At 39.6% G+C, this 11,218-nt stretch overlaps 1 protein-coding gene across 3 annotated transcripts in view; it reads right to left on the bottom strand.

Annotated features, from left to right (window-relative positions):
* The window catches only part of GLB1 (galactosidase beta 1), a 114,249-nt gene that overhangs the window by 42,303 nt on the left and 60,728 nt on the right, over positions 1 to 11,218 (bottom strand). For all 3 annotated transcript variants that reach the window (XM_032162206.2, XM_032162205.2, XM_032162207.2), the window contains exon 10: positions 10,269 to 10,381. In XM_032162206.2, coding sequence (XP_032018097.2) covers positions 10,269 to 10,381 — 113 coding nt within the window. The remainder of the gene's footprint in view (positions 1 to 10,268; positions 10,382 to 11,218) is intronic.

Below are 11,218 nucleotides of genomic sequence, written 5' to 3'. Positions count from 1 at the left end.
TTTTTGTTATAGACTGAACATTTGTGTCCTCCCAAAACTCATATGTTGAAATTCTAACTCTTAAGGTGATGGTATTATGTGGTAAGGACTTTGAGATGGGGTTAGTGCCTTAAATGAGATCCCAGAGAGCTCTTTAGCCACCTTTTTGTAATTCAGGATACAATTAGAAGTCAGTGCTCTGCAGTGTGGAAGAGGGCCCTCACCAGAACCTAACCATGCTGGCATTTTCACCCTCAGAACCATCAGTACCACCCAGTCTATGGTACTTTGTTATTGCCTCTCAAACTGACTAAGACACTTGGAATTTGTAATGATTTCTTGATTCATTCTAACTACACATTCCTTTTTGTTGCCTCATCCAATAGTCATTTTGAAATGCGTAGCTGATTATATCATTTTCTTCTTTAAACTACTTCAAAGGCACCATTACCTATAATTGGTGAATACACCTTAACTTGGTGTATTCAGTAGCATTTATTTTCTTGGTGAAGTAGAAGACAGTGTCACCTGCACATTAGGATAAAGTGTAAGGGTGATGGTTTATACTAGACAGTGAGAAGAAGAAATGACAAAGGGCAAAAAGAGAACTACAGATCATGAAAGATCCAAATCAGACTGGAAGTAAGATCCCTTCCCGGCCAGTCAATACTGAAGTTTAAAATTCTTCTGCCTGGCTCTGGTTCCAGAGTGTGACAGTCAGAATGGTCCCAGCAGTGGTTCATAGAGCAGGGCCTCTTAAACAGCCACATACAGAGAGATTGAGGGTGATGGTGTAAGATTATCCCAGCCATCGATCAGAAGAGCAAGGGAAGGTCAAGAAAAGTATGTGGAGTTTCAGGGATAGGGGATGGCAGGAAGAAGTAGCTAGAAGTATGAGAGAATAAAAATGTGCTGTTATGATGAGGCCAAATGTAAAGTGATATTTTATGCAATAAAGCATATGTAAATATGTGTTTTAAAACTTGATTTGATTTTTTCCACATTGGGAAAGTTCACTATTTCAGAAAGAAAATAATTCTAAAAATAAGCCTACCAGCAACTCCACTTCTAGGTATGTCCCTAGAGGAATGACAAGCAGAGACTTATCCATATTGACACTTGTACTCTGATGTTCAGTGCAGCATTATTCAAATAGCCAAAAGATGGAAACAACTGAAATGGTCATCACCAGATGAACAAAATGAATAGATACTTAAAATATCATATATGCATACAGTGGAATATTAAGCCATAAAAAGGAATGAAATTCTGACACGTTACAACATGAACCTTGAAAACATTGTGCTAAGTGAAATAAGCCAGATACAAAAGGACCAATATTTTATGATGCCACTTATATGAAATATCTAGAATAGGCAAATTCACAGAGACAGAAAGTAGACTAGGAGCTACCAGAAGCTGAGGAGAGGATGACTGGGGAGCTATTGCTTCATGGTTACAGAGTTTCTGTCTGGAAGGAAGAAAAAGTTTTGAAAATAGATAATGGTGATGGCTGTATAACATTGTGAATATAACTAATGGCACTGAATTTACATTTAAATATGGTTAAAATGGCAAATTTTGTTTTATATACATTTTACCACAATTTAATTTTTTTTTTAATTTTTTTTTTTGAGACAGAGTCTCACTCTGTTGCCCAGGCTGGAGTGCAGTGGTGTGATCTCAGGTCACTGCAACCTCTGACTCCCATATTCAAGTGATTCTCCTGCCCTAGTGTTCCAAGTAGCTGGAATTACAGGTGTGCGCCACCATGCCAGGCTAATTTTTGTATTTTTAGTGGAGATGGGATTTCACCATGTTGACCAGGCTGGTCTTGAACTCCTGACCTTAGGTGATCTGCCTGCCTCGGCCTCCCAAAGTGCTGGGATTACAGGCATGAGCCAACATGCCTGGCCTAAAAAATTAATAATATACCAAAAAACACTGAATGGTGTACTTTGAATGGGAGAAATGTATGTGAATTATACCTCAACAAGTCTGTTTAGAAAATAAATAAACCTGAAGTGGATTGTGAAATGAAGCAATAGTCTCTAAAAGAAACAAGTCCACAGGCATTATAATCAAATCAAGTAAATCAGTAGTCCTGGCCGATAGAAGACACCCAAACTAAACATGGAACAGTAACTCTTATCTAGAAAAAACTACAGTGCTCATGTCACACTCTCTGTAACAGGATACCCTTTGGGTCTGGACACCACATAAAAACTAATAGAAAGGCAGAGTAATACTTCCTCCTTGATTTTCTTGGGAGCAATTGAGCAATGGTGATTACTGCAGCTACTAAAGGGAACTGTCAACAGAGGCTTTGAGCCTAAGTGGGCACAAGTTTCTTTTTTTTTTTTTTTTTTTTTGAGAGGGAGTCTTGCTCTTTCACCCAGGCTGGAGTGCAGTGGCGCGTTCTCGGCTCACTGCAGGCTCCGCCCCCCGAGGTTCACGCCATTCTCCTGCCTCAGCCTCCCGCGTAGCTGGGACTACAGGCGCCTGCCACCTCGCCCGGCTAATTTTTTTGTATTTTTAGTAGAGACAGGGTTTCACCGTGTTAGCCAGGATGGTCTCGATCTCCTGACCTCATGATCCGCCCGCCTCGGCCTCCCAAAGTGCTGGGATTACAGGCGTGAGCCACCGCGCCCGGCCAAGGCACAAGTTTCCAGAGGAATATTTAACTCTAGTTTGAAATTTTACAAAGACATAAGTGAAGAAAAACAGTAATAAAAATAACTGCTATGTATTATTCTCTGAGAAGACATGCTAACCGTATTGCACAGATGTGGATGGAGGGTGCCTTGCCCACTGAGTACTGGAGTCAACACTCAAGTTTTGTTCTGTCTCTCTCCAAAGCTTCTCCAATCTGTGACTCTACCTGTAACACAATACTGGGCAACTCCTCAAAAAAAAAAAAAAATGGCTCAGATTGGTGAGAGAGGTAACAAATTGCATATCTGCCACATCTTTAAAACTTGCTTAAAGGTGATTTCATTGTATCTGGAGAAACTCTGGAGTAAGAGGGATGCTTAAAGAGAAAATTCAAATTTATCTCTTCTGTGAGCCCCTCCAACACAGGACCATGGTAGACTTATCACTCACCTCTAGCATTTAACACAGAAACTGCAAGACTGGTGTTGAATGTTTGTATAATGATTAAGTGGATGATCGACAGATCTCAGAAAAATAATTTGTGAAAGGTTTTCCCTGTGCTCTGAAGGTTAACACCTTTGTGGATAGCAAATTCTGGAGAATCTCTTAGGGAGTAAGTAAATCTCTGAAACTAGGTTTTTGTTGACAAATCTTCCTGTAGAAAACATCTAGAACAATTGTACAAGATGTTTTAAAATATCTGTTTGAAGGCACCAGAAAGCTACCAAAGCAGAAAGGAATTAAGTGATTACAATTCCAAAAAAATGGAAAACGCCATGATGCCAGTCTGATATTTGTCACTAGTTTTCCCATCAAGGTATTTGTCAATTCACAAAGGCCAACTGAGAGGCTAGAAGCCGAACACAACTTCTGGGAGTCTTCTAGGGCTGAGAAGATAAAAATTGGACTTCAGAGATCATAATGGAGAAAGAACCCTGGTAAACACTTCAAGCTCTCAGTTGAGACCCCTAAGAAAGTGAACCAGAAGTGGACCAACCCTCAAGAAGACAGAAGCCCACTTTCAAATTAGCTTAATCCCTGTTTGCATGAAGATGATCTCTCTCTACTCTAACTGCCTGGTGGAAGTAAAAGTAAATCTCTTTTGGAAGAAAAAACATATATAACCCAAATTATCTCTTTCTTTTTTGTTTTATTGACCTCTGGATGAGAAAAAACCCAACAGATAGGAGACAACACTATCTGATCAAAAACAAATAGAAAAAAAAGCCAGGGCTGGGCATAGTGGCTCACACCTCTAAGCCCAGCACTTTGGGAGGCCGAAGTGGGCAGATCATGATGTCAGGAGTTCGAGACCAGCCTGACCAATATGGTGAAACCCCATCTCTACTAAAAATACAAAAATTAGCCAGGCGTGGTGGTGCACACCTGTAATCCCAGCTACTCAGGAAGGTGAGGCAGGAGAATCACTTAAACCCGGGAGGCGGAGTTTGCAGTGAGCTGAGATCGCCCCACTGCATTCCAGCCTGGGCAAAAGAGTGAGACTCTGTCTCAAAAAAGAAAAAAAAAGAAAAAAAGAAAAAAAAAGCCATTGAAACAGACCCACAAGACTTCACGGTATTAGAATAATCTGAAAAAAGCTTAAAATAATGCTGATAAACATACAACAAAACAAGATGAGGAATTTCAGCAGAGAACTGGAAACAATTTTTTAAATCTAATGGAAGCTCTAGAACTGAAAAATGCAATCATTGAAATTGAGTCTATAATATGGGTTTCACCCAGACAGTTGAAAAGAGGATTAATAAACTAGAAGACAGGTCAGAATAAAATCTAAACTAAAATATGTTGGGGGGAAGGATAGAAACAATGGAAGCGCTTAGGAGATACACAGAACACAGGAAAAAAACGTCTAACACACATATCACTGGTGTTCTGAAAGGCAAGGTAGGAGAATGAAGTAAACATAACACTGGATGAGATAATAGCCAAGAATGTTCTAAAATCCACAAAAGAAATAATGCCATAGATTTAGGAAGTCCAAACACCCTCAAACAAGATGTAGATAAAGAAAACTATGCATAGGCATACCATAGGAGAATTCCTAAAAATCAAAGATGAAAAGGAAATCTTAAAAGCACTAGAGAAAAAGAGACCTATACCGTCAAAGGAAAACCAGTGACAGGCAATTTTTCAAAAGAAATGATGGAGGTCATACATACAAATAAGGAATGGTATTTTGAAAATGCTGATTCTTAAAATTGCAAAAACTGATAGAAATAAAAAATAGCCCTAGGAGTAGCTTAGACATAACATCTATCTAAGCCGTTCCTAGATCCTTTACCCTCGGAAACTGTGATATAATAAATATTTGTTATGTTGAGCTACTAGGTTTAGGGGTACTTTGTTACATGTCAATAGGTAGCGAGAAAACAAATCTCCTTTGAAAATTCATATTCACAATCAGCCCTCTGATATATTTGTAGCTAAAATTCACACTGCTTCTGTAGTACAAAAAAATCCCTCAATTAAAGATTTTAATTTAAGGTGTAATGTTCCCTGGTACCTGCCAGAAGCAAATGCGAATTCTCTCTGGAAGAACCCACGTTCACCCCAAATCTCAAATAATTCCTAAAGATAAAAGTTCCATGAGTGAGCCCAGGAGTTCAATACCAGCCTAGGCAACATAGTGAGACCCTGGCTCTACAAAAAAAATAACAAATAAATTAGCTAGGCATGGTGGCACATGACTGTAGTCCCAGCTCCTCGGGAGGCTGTGGCAGGAGAATCACTTGAGCCCGGGAGGTTGAGGTTGCAGTGAGCCATGATTGCACCACTGCACTCCAGCCTGGGCGACAGAGTGAAACCCTGTCTCTAAGAACAATGACAACAACAACAACAACAACAAAAAGTTCCAAGAAATTAAGCTCAGTCAAAATCACAACACACACACAGAAACAAGGCATCATAAACAAGAGGTCACAGAAACAACAAAAAGCAGAATGAGACACAGAAAGACTCTGCATACTGAAATGATCAAATAGAGATATATAACAGAAGTATCTCTAGTATGTTTAAAGAAATAAAAGAAGAACATGTATACATAAGGAAAAAGCAAGAGAATTTAAAAATGGCTGAGTAAAATTCGAACTGCCAATGTGAACTTATAGAATGAAAAATATAATTTAATAATTCAATGGAAAGGTTTTAATCTTAGAATTTATAGCAGCAAAAGAGAAAACAACAGTTGAAGAACATATTTGAAGACAATCAGAATGCTGCACAGAGAAAAGGAGATTACGAGCCATGGAGGCTAGAATCAGAAGGTCTAACAAATTATCTAATAGAAGCAAATAATTGAAGACATGATGGCATAAACTTTTTAGGACTAGTGAAAAAAGATACCAAGCCACAAGTTCCAAAACTACCAAGTGGGATAAACGAAAAGAAAGTCACACTTAGATTCATCATAGAGAAACTATACGGCATCAAATATAAAGAGAAAATCTCAGAAGCTGTCCAAGAGGAAAGATAGATTATCTTCAAGAGAGTGACAGAGTACAGTAAACTGACTTCTCAGCAGCAACAATAGAAGCCCGAAGTCAGTATGATGAGAGAAAACTTATCAGTCTAGAAAAACTACAATTTGAGGCCGGGCATGGTGGCTCACACCTGTAATCCCAGCACTTCGGGAGGCTGAGGCAGGTGGATCATCTGAGGTCAGAAGTTCAAGACCAGCCTGGTCAACATGGTGAAACCCCATCTCTACTAAAAATACAAAAATTAGCCAGGTGTGGTGATGCATGCCTGTAATCCCAGCTGCTTGGGAGGCTGAGGCAAGAGAATCGCTTGAAGCTGGGAGGCAGAGGTTGCAGTGAGCCAAGATCTCACCACTGCATTCATTCTGGGCAACAGAGTGAGACCCTGTCTTAAAAAAAAAAAAAAAAGAAGAAGAAAAGAAAAACTGCATTTTGAAAATGAGGATGAAAAAAATTTTCAGACAAAGAAGAATTAACGTAACTTGCTCACTAAATGAAATTCTAAAGAATATACTTCAGGCAGAAGAAGCAATAAAAGATAAAGAAAAGTGTGGTCCTGGGACAAAGGTACCAGACCTTTGTCTCAAACTGTGCATTCATATATCCACTGCCTACTTTACATCTCCACTAGGACATATACTAGACAAGTCTAACTTTGCACAGCCAAAACTGAACTCCTGATCTTCCCCCAACATAAATGGTAACTCCATCCTTCAAGTTGCCATTTAAAACATTTTAGAGTCATCCGACTCTCCTTTCTTTCGTACTCCCCATCTGAAAATTATATTAGCACTAGTTTCATAATATATTCTGAAACTGCCTAGTTCCTACTACCTTCATAAACCACAATCACCTCTCACTGAGATGGCTGCAAAAACCTTCTAACTGGTCTTCCTACTCTACCCTTGCCGCACCTCCCAGGGTCTAATCTCAACACAGCAGCTGGAATCTGCTTTAACAGAACGCTTTAACAATGGCTCAACTCCTCAATGGATTCCCATTACATTCAGAGTAAAAGCCAAAGTCTTACGATGGCCTGTAGTGCTCCATGTGATCAGTTCCCCATCTATCTCCTTGACCTCATCTCCTACTTCTTATTTTTTTATTTTTATTTTTATTTTTTTTGAGACCGAGTCTCGCTTTGTCACCCAGGCTGGAGTGCAGTGGCTCAATCTTGGCTCACTGCAAGCTCCACCTCCCGGGTTCACGCCATTCTTCTGCCTCAGCCTCCGGAGTAGCTGGGACTACAGACGCCCACCACCATGCCCGCCTAATTTTTTGTATTTTTAGTAGAGACAGGGTTTCACCATGTTAGCCAGGATGGTCTCGATCTCCAGACCTCGTGATCCGCCCACCTCGGCCTCCCAGAGTGCTTGGATTACAGGCGTAAGCCACCACGCACAGCCTCTCCTACTTCTTACCCCTTCATTTACTGGGCTCCAGCCACACTGGCCTCCTTGCTAGTCTTTAAAAATGCCATACACCTTCCTAAGTTCTCACTGGCTGCATTCTGCCTGGAATGCTCTTGTCCAGACGGAGATATCCCACATGGCTCTCTCACCAACTTAAAATTTTTGTTTGAGCTCCACATTTTCAGGAAAGCCTACATACACCAAGCAGCTAAAACTGCACCTGGCGCATGCAGAGTACTTGATGAATATTTGTTAAATCATTTGCAAATAAATGAACAAATAAATGTGGGTCAAGTGAAATACTATCTGAGGCCATTATGGTAATGCCCCATGGGTTTTATTTTTTAAGGAGAGAACTAAAATACATGAAAACTAAACCCAGAGAATTAAAATACATGACAATAATAACATACAAATCAAGAGGTCTGTAATTGGAGTTACAGTAAGTTAAAGAGGGATGCAATATGGAGAAAGTAAAGATATTCATTAATTTTAAACTATTACAAGACAGCCAGACACAGGAGTGTATATTGTAGGAACTTGCTGCCTTAAAACAAGCCAAACGAATCTCTGGTGATAGAGGTGAGGACAGCCGTGAGCTCAGGAATGGGTATGTGTGTCAATGACTAGAGAGGGACATTAGAGGGGCTTCCGGGGAGCTGTGTGTTGGTTACAGGGCTGCGGTCCCATTGTCTAAATTCAATGAGCTGTGTACTACGAGTTGTTCTTTTCTGGGGGTATATATGTCACACTTAAATGGTAACCACTAAAAAAATTAGAATGCAGTGAATAACTTCCAAAGTACAAGAGGGGGGAAAGAAATAAGAGGAAAAAGCAAAACAAAACAAAAAACCTCAATCTAAAAGAAAGCAATAAAGGGAAAGAAATAGCCAAAAAGGTAAACGAGTAGAAATTATAAAATAATTGAAATTAATCTATGTATATCAAGAAGTACAATGAATGAGAATGTATAAATAGTTAAAAGATAAGAAATTTCAAACTAGATATTTTAAAAATTCAATTATATCCTATTTATAAGGGACACATGTAAAGAGAACAAACGATATAAAAAGGATGAAATTAAAGCATTGGGAAAGATACCTCAGAAAAATACCAAGCAAAAGTATGCAGGTAAATGGTGTTAATGAATAACAGACCAAAAAAAAAAAAAAAAGGCTTCTAGGCAAAAAGCCTTATTAGAAATAGAGGGTTATATAATCCCTTTACTATTAAGTACTGAAGGATTTAATTCTCAATTTGCCCACCTAATAACATAACCTCAGAACTGGCAGAGCTACAATGGGAAATACATGAGGACAACTCTCACTAAATAGTAGACTGAACTGACAAAAAATTAGGAAGCAGATCAAAGATATCAATGGCACCATTAATAAACTTAATCTGATGAACATGTATGTAGAATATAGTCAACAACTGTAAAATATACTTTCTTTTTATGCACACATTGACCATTAATATTGGTGTATGTCAGGCTCTAAGACTAGGCTCAGCAGCTTTCAAGGGATTGGTATCACACAGATTATATTCTCTAACCAGAATGCAAAAAGGCTAGAAATCAAAAAAACAGCAAAGTACTTATTTCCAGTAATTTAAAAAACACATATCAATGGTGAAGAGAACTCAAAATAGACATGTTTAGAAGCAAACAGTAAGAAATAGATTTCACATCAAAACTTACGAGATAAAGCCACAGTAGTACTTGAAGGAAATTTATAAGCTTAAATATTTATATTAGAAAAGAAGAAAGGCTGCATTAAAAAGCTAAGCTTCAAATAAAGGAAGGAAATAATAAAGATAGGAACAGAAAGCTTCAAAACAGAACAAACATACAAGGGACAGCTTGGGAGACATTACTACAAATTCTGTGGAGATTAAACCCATAATAAAGGAATAACATAAGCAACATTTTAACAATACATTTGAAAATTTAGATGAAATGGACAAATTATAAGTGTGGTAAGTCTAGATTGTATTTTTTATATTTAAAAAAATTTGTAATATTCATTTTAACACATGCTTAAAATTAAGACGACATCATACTTAAAACAAAAAAAACCATACCATTTATAGGCAGAAAACCTTTGTTTTTTAACTTCAAAACTCAGGTGACTGAGCATAAAAACTGTGGGTTTTTTCTTTTAACCCACAGCAGAGACAGGAAACCCCACCTAGGTGCATTAGGTGCCTCAAAAGGTTACAGCACTAGCAGGACTAAGCAGTTCAGGTGCAGTCCAGAAACAGCAATCACTTGCTCCAAATAGAAAAATGAAGCTTCACTGACAGCTGACATCTGCACCATTCTTCACAGTATCTGAAGATTTTTTTTCCTATGTACATCAGCTATTTAAGTAGACACACATTTTCTTACATTTAAGATAAATAATAGTTAACGGCTACCATTTATTAGACATATATGTGTCAGGAACCGTCCAGGATGGCTTACATACATTCTTTTCAATCTTTACAACACAACCAGATGCTGTAATCCCAGTTTTACAAATTAACAATCAGTAGACTGATTTGCTCGTAGACTCACTCTTAACCATGTGGGTACAAGATGCAAACCCAAGTCTAGCTGATGCCTCCCTTCATCCATCCTTTTAAACAGGAGGGCTCCAGGCAGGAAGTTGTCCACAGAGCCACAGTGAGTTCAAAAGAGGCTCTGCCCAAGATCAGCCCACCACAGCTCATACAAAGCACCCACCTTCTGGATAATGTTTCGCAGAGCAAAATACTTCTCAGTGAGGTCCCCAGCCTCACTCAGTGGGGCATCATAGTCGTAGCTGGTGGGCTGTGCTGCATAGGGTGAGTTGGCCCCTAGAAGACAAAAATGTGCCACTAGTTATTACTGATGGCCCAGCTCTGGGACAAGTTCTTTGGGATCCATGAGCTCAGCACTGTAGAGAGAGAAAACTAGAAGACACATTAAAACCAGTTGTTGGGAGACACAGATGTGACCCTCAGGATGCAAGGTTTAGAGGAAGGCATTTCTTTCTACAGGTAGCACTTACCAGGCACCTTAGAGTTTACCAAGCACTCTTTCCATCCACTCTCTACAGAAGCTCACAGCTGTGATTCTAACAGGTATCACCCCCACTGGACAAGCAGGGAATCTGAAGCTCCCCACAAAAATCTGCTAACACCTCACAAGCAGTAATGTCAGGGCTTATGATATGACCCCCATCTCTGACCGTTATTCCTGTCAACCCTGAACTTTTTCATGTCCTCAAGCTGTGGCTGAGAAAAGCTCAGTGGTGAAGACACAGATGACTAGGCCATGGATCAGCAAAAAACCCAGGGCTTATTAAACCAAACACAGCGGGAGACGACGGCAGACCCACATCAGCCACAGAGGTTCAAACGTAATCCGAGGGCCTTTGTTGCATCTACAAAGACTGTTGATGGGGCTGTGGTGCACCTCTTGGATGCCCCTTTAGAACCAGGGCACTCACTCATTCTCCCAGCGGCTAGGGCTGTTGTCTGCAGACATTTCTCAGATGTGTCTATCTCTGGGTCCTGGCCTGTGCTGAGCTGCCTCACCCAAGGTTACAACCCTCAGGGATAGCCCACATCCAACAACTGACCAATGTGCCTCGAACAGCCAACCCAGCTGCAGAGCTCCCTCTAAGATTGGTTGAGGCCACTTGTGAAGCT

This window comes from Hylobates moloch, unplaced genomic scaffold (assembly GCF_009828535.3).
Source record: "Hylobates moloch isolate HMO894 unplaced genomic scaffold, HMol_V3 SCAFFOLD_8, whole genome shotgun sequence".
Taxonomy (NCBI): Eukaryota; Metazoa; Chordata; class Mammalia; order Primates; family Hylobatidae; genus Hylobates; species Hylobates moloch.
Note: the sequence above shows the minus strand (reverse complement) of the source record. Positions and strands in the feature narration are given on the sequence as shown.